We start from the raw sequence: 17,646 nt of genomic DNA, 5'->3' as shown, positions 1-17,646 counted from the left end.
ACCTGGAGATTCCATAGACAGAGGAGCCTGGCGGGCTACAGTCCATGGGGTTGCAAAGAGTTGGACACGACTGAGCAGCTAACAGTTTTCATCCCCATCCTGGTCTATTTTATCATGATTTGCATAACTGGGACATTTTAAAAAGTGAGCAAATGCCTTTCTTAATTTTACATACTTGAAGATGATGAATGATAGCCTCATTAGTCTATTGCCTCAAAGAATCTTTTTCGTGGTGCTGATCCAGGGAATTTGCTCAGTTTTTGGAGAAGGGAGACTTAATCTGATTAAACTTGAACCTCCTCAGACCAAAACATGCCTTTGGTCCTTTGAGAAAAAGGGGGGAGAGCATCACAGGCCTGAAAAATCCTCAATTAACAAAAAAGAACTTTAGAAAGATTCAAATGAAGTTTTTTGGGGAAAAAAAAAGATGCTTAAAGCAAAACTTGGTAACCCAGAACTATGCCTAGAGAAATTTTTAATTAGCAGAAATAAAAAATCAGGTTAAAGAATATGTGCCTTTAATAAGTTAGAGAAAAACCAACCCCCCAACCAGACCTATTCAACAAAATTTCCTGCCCTAACAATATAATTTAAAGGAAAAAAAAGGAACATCTTGAACAAGGAGCAGTTTGTATTAGTTTGAGTTCCAATAGGAAAGAATAAGTCTGAGAATATCACTGAGGTGTTTCCCTCAGTCAAATAAAATCATCATTAAAGAAAGGTGCTACTGTTTTGGTGGAAGGGAACCCTTTAATCAGAGTGATGGGCAGCCCATGGAAAATCACAATCTATTGAAAATAATTTAGAGTACAGCGTGGTGCCAGCTCAAATCGGGTTATTATGAAATGACTCTTCCCTGCTCTGGCTGGGTTTCAGACAGAAGCTGGACGATCTAATCCATAATCTAGCCCTCGCTTGAATTTATCCGATTTTACACCCCACCACTTCCAGCATCCTTCAGCATCCCCGCCAGGGCTGGTCCCTCTTTGTACCTCACATCGTCCAAACTTGGTTCCCACCATCGCATCTTTACTCCTGACCTTTCTTCTCTCTTGAACGGGCTCCCACTTTCTGTTCTGCAAATAATCTTCCTCGTGTTTTATGGCCTAGTCGAATTCCCATAACCTCCTTGGAAACTCCCCCTCTTGGAATAACTCCCTGTGACCAAACTTCTGTAATTCATCCAGTGCCTTCACTCAGGACCATAAATTAGGGGCTGTTTTCAACGTGTCTCGTGGCTTCTCTTTCTCCTCTGAAACCAGATTGTTGTTTTATTGACGTTCTCGGAGCAGGGATTATGTATCTCCCTGGTTCCCTATCCCGCTCCCTCACTCCACGTCCTGTCCACTCTCAGACACGGTGCAGAAACGCCTGTTTGACGCTATGGTCCCGTCCTTGGCTCTCAGCGGGCAGTGACTGCAGCCGCTCAGCAGTTCCCGGCCTCGAGGTGGGCCTTGTGAAAGGACAGGACTCTGGGCTTCCTGCTGGGACGCCCGGCCCGTCAGCTCAGCCCACGGGAGCAGTCTCGGGAGACGGAGGTGACTCAGAGGCAGGGTGACCTGGAGGCGGGTGGACGGCTCAGCCCCTCAGGCTCAGCTGAATTCGGAAAGCGGGGAACAAGTGGAAATCTCTTCGAGAGGCTTTTCTGAAAACCAGTGCTGTGAAAAAATGATTAAGTGTTGGTCTTGCTAATGGTGCTCTTGGGGCAAATACTGGCCATTTCATCCATCCCTGCCCTCGCGGGGCAGCTGTCAGGCACCCTTCCCCTTGGGAACAGCTCTAACTCTTTCCGGGGTCCTCCTGGTCTCCTGGAACCGCCTGAATTTCTTCAGCACCTTTTCCTCTTTCACTGCTTGGGGCTCTTCAACAGCCTGTCTAGTGTTTATCATCTTTTGGGGTCAGTGCTGTAAATCTCCTGCCTCTCTCAGACCTCTAACCCTCCTCCCATGACCCCGAAGGAACTCGATGCTCTGATGCTTGCTCTTCAGGGTTCCTTTCTCAGACTCTTGGAAATATCAAGACGCCGTTACACAAAGACAAACGCCTGGTCATCTAGGCCACGTGTAATTGTAAACACATTGTAGCACATCCACAGGAGTGAGAACCTGGGATTCTGAGCTCTCTGCTAACAGCACACAACTTTACTTGTGACAATTTCTTCTATGAGAACCAATTTAATCAGCCCTTTGGCAACAAACAATCAAACAAAGCAAAAAAAGACATCTGGGGAAAATGTGCTTTTTGGGTTGCTAAGAAAATTCCTGCTCATTCTGTAAGACCTGGGTCAATGGTCTTCTGGGAGAAACTTTCCCTGCCCTCCCCTCCTCTGTGCAAACCACGTGCCACCCACCATTCCTTCGTCCCTCCATTCACCCCTTCAGTAAGGACTGAAGCACCTGCTCTGGGCTGCCAGGCCCAGACCTTACAGAGTTAAACAACCTTCCAGGAGCTCAGAGGCCGGAGGACTAGGCAGACAAACCAAGGTGTCTGCACTATTGTTCCCACATATGTGGGGCACGTGGCCCAGAACCTGAACACGGGTCCTGCGCCTTCTGAACTGGATCTGCTCGAGAAAGGCACTTAACCTCGGACTTTGTGTTCTCATCAGTAACACGGGAAAATTAATGTCACCTAAGTCTTGGGACATTTGTGACAAATAATCAAGATAATGTGTGAGAAGACCTCAGGAATAGTGGCTGGCTTCCAGGAAGGACTCTACAACAGGAAGGACTCTACAATTAATAACCTCCATCAGTGTTGTTATCATTATATGTTACAACGGAGGTGTATCTGGGAAGGTGTGGGAGCTTGAAGGCCCCCCAGTGTTGATGGGGGAGGGCAGAAGAGAAAGGAAGGTTTCAGTGGCAACTTTGAGAACATATATACTCCACCCAGCCAAGAAGGATAAAATGAGAATTCAAAGAGCAAAGAACAACATTTTCTTTAAAATGTCTTTTTTTGGAAGGCAGCTATGCTCAGCACTATACCACCAACGCTGCACTAAAATGTCTTTTTTTGAAGTTGCAACTGTGATCAGCTTGTTCTGGGGTTTAGAGGAGGTGAAGGACATGAATTTTAACGATTCAACACACCCGTATTTGAAGAGAAGAAAACTTACACTCTTCTCCAGAATCACTGGTTTTGAGGGGCCCTGCCCATCCTGCTGTAAATGGAATGCTTTCCTAAAAGCAAAGAGGAAGTCAAATTAGAGACATCCCGGAGGGCTGCCCTGAGACTGTCCCCGGGTATCCACGTGACTATGTTACAGGTGAGCGCCCATGTCTTTGTGAAACTAAGCTTCCTCTGGGAAAACGGTTCAGGAAAGAGCCAATTTATATCAAATTTCACTTCAACATGAATAATACGGTTTCTGTGCATTTGGTTCTTGGATGAAATAATGTTACTCTGTTGTTGAGTGTGGGCTTCCCCACTGGCTCAGCGGTAAAGAATCTGCCTGCAATTCAGGAGATGCGGGAGACTCAGGTTTGATCCCTGGCTGGGGAAGACCCCCTGGAGGAGAGCATGGCACACACTCCAGGAATCTTGCCTGGGAAATCCCGTGGACAGAGGAGCCTGACGGGCTACAGTCCGTGGGATCGCAAAGAGTCAGATTCGACTGAAGTGACTGAGCACAGTGGAAAGTGTGGATCACTGATCCTCAAGACCCTACCGTCACCAAAGAGGTTCCTAACGACCAAGACTAGACTTTCTCTTCTGTGAATTTGGTAGGAAAACTGGACAGATTTTCGGTATTTAATATGTACCATCATTTGTATCTTAATAACTGTTCAACAGGCTTAATACACACACACACACACACACGGTTCTCAAAGTTAGAAAATGCCACTCTGAACTCATCTTAAAAACTCTTCATTCGTTATATCAGTAGGTTCATTAATATTCATTATCTACTATACATGATATATACAATGCTGGCTATTGAAAACTTCAAAGGAATATATGAGCTTTAAAATAAATGTTTTCTTGAGGTTTTTTTCAGCTTCCTAGATGGCATAGTTGGTAAAGAACTTGCCTGTCAATGCAGGAGACTCAAGAGATGGGGTTCAATCCCTGGGTTGGGAACATCCCCTGGAGGAGGAAATGGCAACCCACTCCAATATTCTTGCCTGGAGAATCCCATGGACAGAGAAGCCTGGTGGGCTACAGTCCATGGGGTCACAAAGAGTTGGACCTGACTGAGCATGCACGGAACTAGAGTGATTTCAGTCATTCATCAAAAATTAATACATAATTTGCCACTTTGAATAACAAGTATATGGATACCTCAAATCTCCTTCATAACAGTCTTGCTATTCAGTCTTGCTATCAAAAAATGTTAGGGGAATTGAGTGAAAACAACATTATTCAGAATTTTATGTGCAACTAAAGTCAGGCAGACAATAAAATGATTGTATTCCAAATGATTAAATATGTTTCATTGCAAATAGCCTAATTGTTTTCAGAGGAGCTATATTACTACTATATTATATGTTACTACTTTCCTCTATACAATTAGTTTCCAATAGATTTCCATACTACAGGAAACAATCTGTGACTCAGAAATTACAATGTGAGAAGAAGATTAGAGCCATGATCTTTATGCCGTTTTAGAAGGAAAGAATTCTTTCTATTTCTATCAAGCTTAGGAAAATAATATTCATATAACACATATATGAATCACGAAAGTTTCAAGTAGAAAAATATTAAAAACCAGTATCAATTTCAAGTCAGTTTTCTTGATATTTAAATTTGTTCAAATATAAAATCCCCTGGAGTGTGCCCAGTTTTCTACATTTACTCTCACAAAAAAAGATCAGCAATGGATTCAGTGAGCTGCACCCTCTTTTCCCAAAGCCAATGTAAGTCAGTCAAGAAGAAAGTCCATATAAGAATCTACAGATTCAATTCTTGAAAAAAATTGGGAGAAACTAAATTCATGTTATGTTCAACTAGACAACATCGTGATATTCACTTGCATACTAACTGTTTTGTTTCATTAATCACGACTATTTTTAATCAATAAACCAATATTAAAAGTTCTTCTTGAGTAAAAACCAACAGGAATAACTCAAGAAAATAATAGTTAACATGGTATGATCAGCTTCATTATTCACCTTGAGTCTTTTGGTGAGTTAACTGGTTTGTAACACGGAGACTTGCTTTCTAAAATGATCTGTGGGGACTTCCTTGAAGGTCCAGTGGTTAAGAATCACCTGGCGGTGCAGGGAGCACAGGTTCACTTCGTGCTCAGGGAACTAAGATCCCACACGCTGAGCAGCTTCTAAGCCTGTGCCCCACAACTACAGTCCATGCACCTCAGCAAGATATCTCACGTGAAGCCAAGAAGATCCCGTGTGCAACAACGTAGTCATGAGAATGAAGGAGATCCTGCTATTTGCAACAGCGTGGGTGGACTCTGAGGGTGGTGTTGCTGTTCAGTCGCTCAGTCGTGTCCGACTCTGAGACCTCACGCTGAGACCTCATGCTGAGCCAAGCAGCATGCCAGGCTCCCTTTCCTTCACTGTCGCCTGGAGTTTGCTCAGCCTCACATCCATTGAGTCGGTGATGCCATCCAACCATCTCATCCTGTGTCGTCCCCTTCTCCTCCTGCCTTCCATCTTTCCCAGCATCAGGGTCTTTTCCAATGAGTTGATTATTCGCATCAGGTGGCCAATGGATTGGAGCTTCAGCTTCAGTGTCAGTCCTTCCAGTGAATATTCAGGGTTGATTTCCTATAGGATGGACTGGTTGGATCTTCTTGTAGTCCAAGGGACTCTCAAGAATCTTCTCCAACACCACAATTCAAAAGTATCAGTTCTTCATCACTTAACCTTCTTTATGGTCCAACTCTCACATCTGTACATAACTACTGGAAAAACCTTCGACTATGCAGATCTTTGTCAGTAAAGTGATGTCTCTGCTTTTAAAAATGCTATCTAGGTTTGTCACCGCTTTTCCTTCCAAGGAGCAAGCATCATTTGTGGCTGCAGTCACCGTATGCAGTGATTTTGGAGCCCAAGAAAATAAAATCTGTCACTGCTTCTACATCTGCCTTGAAGACCAGGTAACAATGCCCCTCTTCTGTATTCCTCTTAGTTCCATCCTAACACTGACCCAGGAATGCTCCTCCCCTGCTGACCTACATGCCCAATGAGACCCTCAGCTTGCAGGCATGTGCTGCGTCTAATCTACAGTTGAATTCTCTAGTCCAGGGCACAGCACATAGAAGGTATTTATCAGGCATTTGTTGAATAAATAAAAAAATAAAGTTGAGAAATGAAATAGTCCATATTACTAATGATTTTGGTAGTTGAGAATAATTTTCATAGTTTCTTCACTGGTATTCTTCCTAAATCACTAAACTCAAATTTTATGTATCACCATTCTCACAAAGGGCTCCATTTAAATTTTGCAAAATTAAAGCTGAACAACTTCTGCTATAATGCTCAGATATGGCAAAGGGATCTTTAAACACAATTTAGTGAGTAACTTGGAAGGTGAGAGATATTGGTTGCCCTTACAGTGAAAAATATGTATTTATGAAAGGCTTATCACAATCCCTGGCCCAGAGAAGGTTCTCGGAAGTGTTAAATTCATCTTTCTGTGCTGTCAAAACACTGAAGTCTCCAAACCTCCCTATTTTCTCAACTTTCCCTGTTCTCCAAAAAGAAGGGTGATAAAAACCACTTCCACACACAGGAGGAAATGGCATGGCCAAAAATAGACACATAGCCTCATTTAGTTCAAATGCTGAACCTTAAAAATGAGCAAAATGAAACATTTCTAACTCAACCACTACAGGTTATTGTTTCAGAGGTGGGGTCTAGAGGAGCCTGTGTGGATTTCTGTCACTCAGGTGAGACGGCCCCTTCTCAAGAGCCAGGTTAACCAGGGACACTGCGCATCCCCAGCAAGAACACTTAAGGACAATCAACTTGAGAATCCCAGCTAGAGAAATGTCCGCCACAGAGGGAATGTACGTGGAACTTTGACCTAGACGGGCACAGGTGTCTACCTGCAGGAACACGTCTGGGGGAAGAGACCCCAGTTCAGGGCGATCACACAGGTTCTTCTGTGTTTGCTGTGTGGTTGTTTGTGTGTGTGTGTGTGTACCTGAGCACGCACCAGACTTGTGGCCATCTTAGCGTGCAGGACACAGTCAAGGCAAATAAAGACAGATATCAGAAGATGAGGAGTAGAGATACAGAAACAATGGTTTTATTTTTCTGTGCAAATGTGCAAAAGCTGTAGTCGAACACAACGCAACTGAAAATACACAAGACAGAGAAGAAGGACAGGGTTTTTAGGTCAGATATGACAAGGCGCTGGGAAACAGAAAAGCAACTGACAATTACGGTGACCACAGAGGCGCTAGAAGTGTATGGAGAAAGAAATGGTGAGTGACTCAGAAACATAGCTGGAAGGAAACGTGTTATATTTGGAAAGACCTATAAGTACATAATTACAGATATGCCCAAGAGGGAGTAGATGTGAAAACTGTATGTGTGGTCTTTGGCTATAATCAATTTTATGGCTACTTCAGATAATTTGGGAGTGCAAATATTGACAGGAAGGGTTCCTCCAAGTCTCTTGTCGGGAAATCTAACTTTGCAGCGGATCAGTTGAGATGGTGGGTTAGCATGTGATACCTGGGGGTGAGGGAGTAGGGAGGAGAAAGGAAAGAAAACTTCAACATGCGTTTCTCCAGTTCAGGGCCTGCCAGCACTTCACAGCACAGAAATTTGCTGCATAAAATCCTCTATAACTATTGAAAAATAAGATGGAATTTATTTCCTTTGCTTTTATAGTATACTACTTTGTAGTTTTGATGTCATGCTATATTTAAATTTACCTGGTAATTTCCACGGGAAAACAATTTTATTTTTTAAAAAAAAAGAACTAAATGAGTATTGCATACCGCCCAATGGATAAAACACCCTCACATTTTTAAACCAGAGCGACTCCTAAAGACACAGAAGCATTTACAAAATGATATTTGGCAGGCCTTTGTTATTATAGCTGCTTTCTGAACTAATCCATAAGATCAACCTATTTTCCCTTTAAATAAACACTAATCACGGCTCCTTGGGAAGGGATATCCACACAAAGATACTTAGCATAAATGACAGTAAGTCAGTGGAAGCAATAAAAATACTAGTAAATCAAGTTATATTCTAATTAATATGTTATATACTGTACTAAAGCTAAGCAAGAATATGTTAATCTTTGCATACCTTATTAATTTACTTGGTAAATCGATCACTTCAGGTATTTATTTATTAAAAAAACATAATGCCAAATATATTTTGATTATAATAAAGGTAGTATGTTTTTTCTTCAGAAATATAGTTGAAGGGGATAAATTTACTTGAAAATTTTAGAAAAATAGGCCTCCAGGAAATTCAAGTTTAATAAATTGTCTTTTCAGTATATACCTATAGAATAGCATGTATTTCTTTTTAAAATATGTATTGAAAAGCAATTGCGATTAGTTAATTTGATAGGAAGGTCAATAAGCTCATAAATTTATAAGCAATTAACAAAAAGTTATTTGTATAGAAAGTACTGCAGGAAAAAAGAAATGGAAAAAGATTTTATCTGTCATTTTTTCTGAGGAAGAAAGGTTTTATGGAATTATAAATTACACTGGTGAGGAGTAACTTGAGAACTGATACCAATTATATCAGAAAAGTTTCCTTCTACATTTTGAGGGAGTTCATGAGATTCCCCACTTTCCCTTTATACATATTTTTAACTTACCGGAGAACTGGCAACACCGCATAGATGGATAAAAAAAAATTAATCGGTAATTTTCAAACTGTTGTGTCCTGAATAATAGAATGAAAGGACAAGACTGAGCGAGGATGAGGGTGAGGGAGGGTGACTTACACTAAAAAAGTGCCCACAAGAGCAGGTGTGGGGGAAAGCATTCTCTCACTGCAAGGGTCCTTCAGATACAGACGCGCTTAGAATGATGGCGTATTTATACTCAATATTCTCGAAAAGGAGGCGTTTCTGCTTGTACTGAGAACAATATTGCTTTGCATTTAGAGCCAGAGTAAGTAAATATTTGCTAAACTCATAAAGTGCTTTGCAACATGCTTAAAATAGGCCTTGAACCTAGTTTACAAGATGATTGATTAAATTTCAAGGCATATCCTGAAAGTCGTGGTTTCAGGTTTGGGAGCGCTCAGACGCAGGTCAGTAATCGTCCTGGTCTCCCCACTCGACCACCGGCTCATCATTCAGGCGCAGGATGAGGTAGGAGAGGAGCTGGAAGAGGTTCTGCCAGAGCAGCAGCGAGACGTAGAAGGAGAGGCCGCTTACGTCCAGCTCGCAGCGCGGCCCGGCGAAGGCCAGCGGGCACGCGCAGCGGAACCCGTTCCGCAGGTCCTGACAGCGGCCGCCGTGGAGGCAGGGGTCGGACGCACACTCGTCGATGTCCATGTCACACCTTCAAGACAGAAACAGCAGAGGCCGGGCCCCGGCTCAGTACGCTGGCCGCGACGTGAACAGGGAGGGGGAGCTTCGGCCTTACCCACCCGGACCAGCGCAGTGGGACCGGCCAATCCCCGCGCCCTTCCTGCGTGCCCGACAGCTGGGCGATAGCCCTCCAAATGCCTTCAGGGATTTTGCTTTTAATGAAAATAATGTGTACACACACACACACACAATGTTAATTAGAAAGAGAAAACAGGTGCAAATCTTTAGAAACCGAAGCAAAACAGAGCCATGCACAAGTCAGTTTCAATTTCCCCCTCAAGAGCGTTGGTGTGGTTGCCACCTTGTAAAAGTTGGGTTTATTGGGGTACGTGGGGACCAGAGAGGGAGCTGTGTTTTTTTTTTCAGCCGAGCGTCTACAGAGCAGACCTCCATTGGAACTGTGAGGGTTCTAAAGCATCAGTGTGCCAGGCGAAGGGGAAAAGCCCATAAGAAGCAGAAAAATGTATTTGGTGTATTCTGGGGGCTTTTGGATTATTTTCCTTGAGAGTTCCATTACATATATATAATGCTTGCATGAGTGCTAAGTCACTTCAGCCCTGCCCAGCTCTTTGCGATCCTGTGGACTGCAGCCCACCAGGCTCCTCTGTCCATGGGATTCTCCAGGGAAGAACACTGGAGTGGGTTTCCATTCCCTCCTCCAGAGGACCTTCCCGACCCAGGGATCGAACCTGCGTCTCTTGTGTCTCCCGCATTGCAGGCGGGCTTCTTCACTGTGGCCAGCGGGATTCTTAGTTGCAGCTGTGGGATCTTCAGCTGTGGCCTGTGAACTCCTAGCTGCCGCACATGGGATCCAGTTCCCTGACCAGGGATCAAACCCCAGGCGCCCTGCATTGGGAGTGTGAAGTCCCAGTCACTGGACCACCAGGGAAGTCCTGGAGATTCCATTTTTAACAAAAAGCCAAAGTAGATAATCAGAAGATTGCACTTGATAATAAACTGGTTTCATAGCTAGGTTGTAATCTTTCCAAGTCCAGGTAGAACAATTTTCAAAAGCCAAAATTTTCCAAAAACAAGTGATGCCAATTCTAAGGTAACTGAAACTCGCCTCTTCCCTGGAGCACTGTCACTTTTCACCTGGTTTTCCACCTACCGAAATTGCTTTTCTGTGCATTCACTAATTAACTCCCCCAGTCCCTTACTGAGTAGATATTGAGCACATGCCATGTGCCAAACCCTCTACTAGGCCTCGGGATAGAGCAGTAACTGAGGCATCTCTCTGACTTTGGGAAATTCATATAAAATCATAGCTTCAGGAGTCTCTGCAGAGCAGCTCATAGGAGTAAAGTCCAGTCTAAGCAGATTTTCATTTCCCACCTCTGCAGAGGTAAGCATGTGCGCCTGGGTAATCCACTAATCCCCAGGCTCAAGAAATAATGAGAGGAGGTGGTGGGTGGGACAGGGCCCCCCCAAGGCATAAAGGGAAAAAGATTTCTTCCCAGAAAAACAACTCCTTATCCCGCTGGATACCAAGCATACCTGGGACATTTTGTTTCCCTGCTTTGGCTCAGGCTCCCGGGCTGGGGGAGGCCTCTCTGGTTGGAGCAGAGCAGAGCTCAACAACCGGAGGGAGCCTGCCAAGTCCTCCCTGCCCTGGGTGGGCCGGAGTGTTCAGAGCATCCACCACGCACAGCCTGCCGGGGTGACGGCTCAGAGCTAGAGGTTGAAGCCCACGGCAGAGGAGGCGGTCTGTTAGATGACAGCTTTGCAGCATCTTTGGACTTTGTGGAAGTCTCACCCCCCTGGTCCTTGGGAGAAGCCCAGTACTTTCTGCTTTTCCTTTAGTTATTCTTTCTCTGTTGCTTATCTACTTCTCTTTCGAACTGAGCAGTACACAGTATACACACAACAATCATTATAAACATTATTGGAGCTTTCATCAGAAGTTACTAATGGGCAGAAAATAAAAAAATATAAATCCATTGGCATCAGTAATAACTAATGACATGGAAGGACTTTGAAAGGATGGAATCCATCGAACACCTGGTGACTATTTTAGAAATTCATTTTCAGTGGAGAAGTTTATCCTGGTGAAAAGATTCCTGGGAGAAGAAGGAGAATGTTGAGCTTGCTTTTCTTACCACATTTGAAATCAACAATTTGGAGGTTAAATGTCAGATACTGTTAAAAAAACAATGTTGGAGGAAAGGGAAATGTTTACTGTAAATAGGAACAGTGTGCAAGCAGCAGAGAAAAATAATCCAAGACTTTGGATGAGTTCTATGCTGTCATCATTAAACATTAATTCATCAATTTAATAATACCAGTAAGCATTAAACTGTGCCATCCAGGCAGAAAGTAACCAGCACTTAAATATATGGTTAAAGTATTGTTCAAATTTTCGGACAAGAAAATCTTTGCAGTATTTTGGAGATGGAATCGGAGGCCAACCAAATGGTCTCTGGGTTAATATTATTATTATGGTGCATGCATGGAAAAAAACAGTGCCGTGAAAAGCAGAATGTGACTTGAGGTCACACCCCTCCATACACACAGATTCTCCGACTGCCCATGCCACTTTAGAGCCAGCCACTGAGAGCAGACCAAGAAAGCAAGGACCAGCCTTGTCACTGAATATTGGAGGGGAAAAAAACGCAGGTGTGGCCACATTGCCTGCTGTTTGCCAACATGGCAAAAGAGCTGTGTCTCTGTGGTGCCCAGAGCACAAGCTGAAAAAGAGAAAATTCCAATTAATCCAAACTGCAGTTGTCATGCAGCAAAAACATACCCATTATTTCACTAACTACTCTTCTGGGGAAAATTAATTCAGTCAAAATCGCTTTGTCCAAGGTGTTGGATTTGATCTAATTAGTTCAATGGAGGAAGCCTGATCAGAGAACAGTTTATCTAACCCTGGATGGTATAGGAGATGGAGGAGAACTCTTTCCCTTTACTTGTAGTTGTCGCAAGTAAAGATTTGGTCATACGTTTATGCCAGAAACATCCTGGAGATGGGCAGAGGCTCTGAAGGTGGCCTGACCTGGCTGCAGCACACATCTGAATAATCAACACCTGACCTGTCCCTTGACCTCTCAGCTTCAGTGTACACAAATGCAGAAGGGAAATAGTGACAATTAGAGACACTATTTGCAGGGTGCCTGGCCGAGCACTAGACAAATGGCCAAGGACTTGTTCTCTGCTGTTACAGTGCATCTTGTGGAGCCTCGGTCTGTCACCATTCTGGGGACGCTGATCCCCTTGGGGATCTGGCAAAAGCTACAGGGGGGTGCACTTTTTTGGACTTCCCAGATGGCACTAGTGGGTAAAGAACCCGCCTGCCAAAGCAGGAGACATAAGAAACGTGGGTTTGATTCCAGTGTCAGGGAGATATCCTGGAGTAGGAAATGGCAACTCTGGTATTCTCGCCTGGAGAACCCCATGGACAGAGGAGCCTGGCCAGCTACAGTCTGTGGGATTGCACAGAGTCAGACATAACTGAAGCGACTTAGCACGCACACCTGCACATTTCTGCCCTTGAACTCACCGCAGCAAGTCACATGCATATACAAACATGCCTGCATTTTCAGTAAGTCATTGATTGAAAGCAGTAATCAATTCCACATTAAGCAATCCCAGCATTAGGTACTGAAGAGACAAAGGGTTTCTCTGGGAACAGTAGAGTCATCTGGATAAGGTACGTATGCTTTTAGGGTTCTAGGTAAGTCTATGGGGCAGTCTTTAAGGTATATTTTATTTGACCTCAACACCACCCACATTTGCATCATGTGTTAGAGTTAGTGGGAAAGAAACATGAATCCAGAAGTATTTCTAAGAAAGAAAAATATCACATTTCACATTTTTCAGAGACATATTTCCCTAGTTAAAGTCTTGGCTCATAAAGTGTCCTTGACTTTGACCTCAAGGGTAATTTTTCTTTTTTATTTTGACTCTGGCCAGACCTATACTTCAGCACAGATTTTCCTATGGGAACTGAGACGAGAAAGCAGAGAAGAAACACACTTCGCATTGTCTCACTGTGGTCCGGCCCGGAAGGCCCTCCCGTGAAACTCTGCTGCGACTCACCGCTCCCCCGTAAAACCAGGCGAGCAGGCACATTTCATTTCTCCCCGGAGCTCCGTGCAGTTGGCACCGCTGTAGCAAGTGAGGTTGGTCTTCTCATTCCCACAGACGGTGGAGGGTAACCGGAGGTATCTAGGGAGAAAAAAGCAACAGTCACTGCTGTTCATCTTGTTCATTTCATTCAAGAACACTTTTTTAGAAAAGTCCCTGTGTCTTGTCTGTGCCAAACTAATGAGGTGCTCAGGCCGACTGGGCTACAAACGCTTAACGGTGCTGTTCTGTACACGGATCGCTCTTCGGTCCACAGGTCCTGCTGCTGGAGGGTGCTGTAAGGAGCGTGGCTATCCGTCTTCCATTTCTACCCAGTGCTCATTTGTGAGATAAGATCTGTGCGGGGGGTGGGGGGGAGCGGTGGTGGCAATAAATTTAGTGTTGGAAAGAAACTCGCTATGGCTAGATTTGCTGCTGCTTGGCTAATAAATCACATCAGGCCATAAGAAAATTGCATCTCTATAAACATCAGCAAAGAAAGGCCAGGACTCTGGTACCCAAGCACTCGTGTGATTTCTCTGCTGCCTTTCACAGCTGAACTCTGGTTGCCCCGCCAATACTTGCTGCCCTCATCCAATAACTCATGACTTAGCAGAAGGCAAGCCAAATGCTGTCCAGGAGGTTTGTATACAGCACTCAGTGGAAAGTACATGTGAATTCAGAGCGTGGCTCCTTTGTTCAATAACACAACTTTATATATTAAGGAGTCCCTATAAAAGCGAGTACAAATTGCTAGATGCTAAGCAGAACTTTACTACCAGATAAAATCCAGTGGTGTGAAGGGGCTGGTTAAAAAGACCTTAAAGTGTCCAGGTCCTGAACTACACTCTGCCTGTTGTGCATGGAATCAGACACACAGTTAATATTCAAGAAAGATAAAATGAATTTTATTTTGTTCTGCTTAGCAGACTGTAGCTAATATAGAGAACGCAGTCTATATGCTAAGTGTGTCTCTTCCCACAAGAGCTAATCAATTTGACTTTAAAAAGAAAATATCATGAGGAATTTTCAAAAGAGCCAAAAGCGTCAACCAGCTTTGGAAGAGGTCAATTAGCAATGCAAATAGGAAGCTTTGTATACATCTTAACGTTTAATAAACAATTTTTTGAATCTCGTTAGAAAGTACTTTTGAATCAAAACTTTAATCTTTGAAAACTTGGCTTTGATGAATTAGGCAGAAAAAAATGCTGGAGCACTGGTTCCTAGGCATATATGTGTCTTTTACTTATCCAAAGTCACCACAGCAGTACTATTCATTTTGATCCTGAATGTCTTTTGTTGTTAAGCATTCGGTTTACCTGTTGGCACATGAGTAGGTCAACTCATGAGAAGTCGCGTTTTATTGCAATGTCAGTACTCAGCAGTCAGCCTTGTGTCTTGCCTTCACAGGCTCTGAACAACAATATTATGGGGACAAAAATACATCTCCTTGTAGCTGTGACCACATGTGTGTCTACCAGGAGATTCATCCAGTAAAGGTACCACCTCTGAACTCCTGTAACGTCTCCAGGCTGCCAGCCCACTCCAGGTATTCTTGTCAACATCCTGGAATCTGTTACTTGTCTCATGTTCCTACGTGCGTGCTTAGTCACTTCAGTCATGTCTGACTCTTCATGACCCCATGGAGTGTAGCCCGTCAGGCTCCTCTGTCCATGAGATTCTCCAGGCAAGAATACTGGAGTGGGTTGCCATGCCCTTCTCCAGGGGATCTTCCCAACCCAGGGATCAAACCCACATCTCTCAAGTCTCCTGCATTGGCAGGTGAATTCTTTACCACTGAGCCATCATGGAAGCCCATATACATATATATGTATACATTTATGTATATAATTGTATGGTCCTTTGACATTTTGATTTTTATCTTACTGGTTCCCTCATTAATTCATGACAAAGTCATCAAAACATGCTCATTCTGAGAGTCATGATTTCCCATTTTGGAAACTATACTTTAACATAGTCTTTTCAGAATTTTGTAAAGTTGACCTGCCTGAAGTGACCCAGGGCATTCTTTCAGGGGTAGGAGTCATGCTTCCTCCAACAAAACCAGGATTCAGCTCTTGCATTGGTTGTCACTGTATTTATTTCCTGCGGCCTTAAGGCTCGGGACTCCAGGGCCGTAGTTGCTGAGACATACTCTGACCGAGGTGACTGAGAAGACGTTTTGTTTGAAGCGTGGTCTAAATCCTGTAGAACATGCTGGCAGGAGCAACTCTGTCTTCCCGGGACTGAACTGTCATGGCCGTGACCATGAGCCCCTGCTCAGCACAGCGTCCTGAGTGTACCTGTCACGAGAGCACTGGGGGGTGTGGAGCACACCTCCAGACACGCTTTATGTGGGTGTAATGCTCACCTGGCCTTTTAGAAGTTAAAGAATCCGCCTGCAATGAGGAAATGTGGGTTCGATCCCTGGGTCGGGAAGATCCCCTGGAGAAGGGAACGGCTAACCGGCTCCAGTATTCTCGCCCTGGAAATCCCATGGACGGAGGAGCCCAGCGGGCGACAGTTCGCGGGGTTGCAGAGTTGGACGCGACCGAGAGACTAACACTGAATGCTCACCTGCAGAACCTTCCGGTGAAGTTTCCGGGACAGCGGCAAGAGTAGCCGGTGGCGTCACTCACGCAGGTGGCCCCGTTCGCACACTGGTGACGCTGGCAGTGGTCCACCTCCGACTCGCAGTTCACGCCGGTGAAGCCGGGCTCACACCTGCAGTGATAGGCTGCCCCGCCGGGGGCGGAGCAGTTGCCGTGGATACAGGGGCTTGAAAGGCACGCATCGATGGCCAGCTCGCAGTGTGGCCCCGACCGTCCCGCGGGACAGGTGCAGCGGTGGGCGCTGTAGGTGTCCTCGCAGCGGCCTCCGTGCAGGCAGGGCCCGGAGCGGCAGGCGTCGAGCTGCCGGCAGCCCGTCTCCACCGGACGCACAGAGACTCTGAGAAACCGCCCCTCCTGAGGTCTACTCATCAAGCCACGGACGTTTCCAAGGTAAGAGAGATAGAGGCCGCTGATGGCTATCGTGCTTAGACATCCTCGCGGGGCCCGCGCGCTGTCGCTAGCTCGGTCACCCACGTAGATGTCTGTGTTATCCTTCAGGAAGCCGAGGCTCCCGGCAGCGACTGCACTGGTCACAGGAGGCGCCTGCCCGTCCACCTCCATCTGCCACCTGGAGGCCTGGGCCCCCGGGTCTGTCATGGAGACGGTCGCCTGGTGCCACACGCCGTCGCTCACGGGCTGCAGACTCGTCAGACTCAGCGTGTAAAAGCTGTTGCCGCTTCGCAGCTGAAATAACAACCGGGAATCCCGAATGTGAATACGAAGGAATTCAGGCTCCTTCTCTGCACGCAGTATGATCACATGTGCGTCCCTCGTTCTGAAACCAAACGTGATGTTGGTCAGCTCTCTGGTGATGTTCCCGCTGCTCCTGAATATTATCTCATGGCTTTGTCCATTCAAAACAGCATTTGCGATACCTAAAGAGAGAAGGCAGTGCCAGTCAGCAACTTGACTAAATCTATAACATTTGCTTCAGTTCAGTTCAGTGGCTCAGTCGTGTCCGACTCTTTGTGACCCCATGGACTGCAGCATACCAGGCTTCCCTGTCTATCACCAATTCCTGGAGCTTGCTCAAACTCATTTGCTTATTAGCACTAATGATCAAGACGTTATTACCATCATGTATTGATTGATATGGGCTAGGCACTCTGTTTGTTGTCTTTATATTACTTTTAATACAAAGTTCTTAAATACAGGTTTATTATTAACATCATTTCTATTTTACAGATTAAGAAATTGAGACTCACAGAAGTTAAGTAATTTTTTCCGTGGTCAAATGGCTAATAGTTAATGAAGACAATGTCAAACCTGGATGGTCTGACACCAAAACCCAAGTCATATGTTTCTTTTCCATTGAAACACTAATACATTCCAATATTATTTTACTTCGGTTCTCACCAATAAAGCATTGATTACCCATTTTGTACATCAAGAAACTGAGCACAAAGCAATCTCAAGTCTAGCTATGGTTACACAGTAAATTAACAGTGGAGACTGACTTCTGAGTTAGCTGACTGTGTGCTCA

The 17,646-nt window shown here is 44.7% G+C and overlaps 1 protein-coding gene across 1 annotated transcript in view; it reads right to left on the bottom strand.

Annotated features, from left to right (window-relative positions):
* The window catches only part of CRB1 (crumbs cell polarity complex component 1), a 153,826-nt gene that overhangs the window by 20,028 nt on the left and 116,152 nt on the right, over window positions 1–17,646 (bottom strand). Inside the window, exons 9-11 of the mRNA XM_043922940.1 lie at window positions 16,129–17,038; window positions 13,525–13,653; window positions 9,328–9,454 (exon numbers count right to left, since the gene is read on the bottom strand). Of these exons, the coding sequence (XP_043778875.1) occupies window positions 9,328–9,454; window positions 13,525–13,653; window positions 16,129–17,038 (1,166 nt within the window). The remainder of the gene's footprint in view (window positions 1–9,327; window positions 9,455–13,524; window positions 13,654–16,128; window positions 17,039–17,646) is intronic.

The sequence above is a fragment of the Cervus elaphus genome, chromosome 14 (assembly GCF_910594005.1).
Source record: "Cervus elaphus chromosome 14, mCerEla1.1, whole genome shotgun sequence".
NCBI lineage: Eukaryota > Metazoa > Chordata > Mammalia > Artiodactyla > Cervidae > Cervus > Cervus elaphus.
The sequence above is the reverse complement of the archived record's forward strand: the minus strand, read 5'-3'. Positions and strand labels throughout refer to the sequence as shown.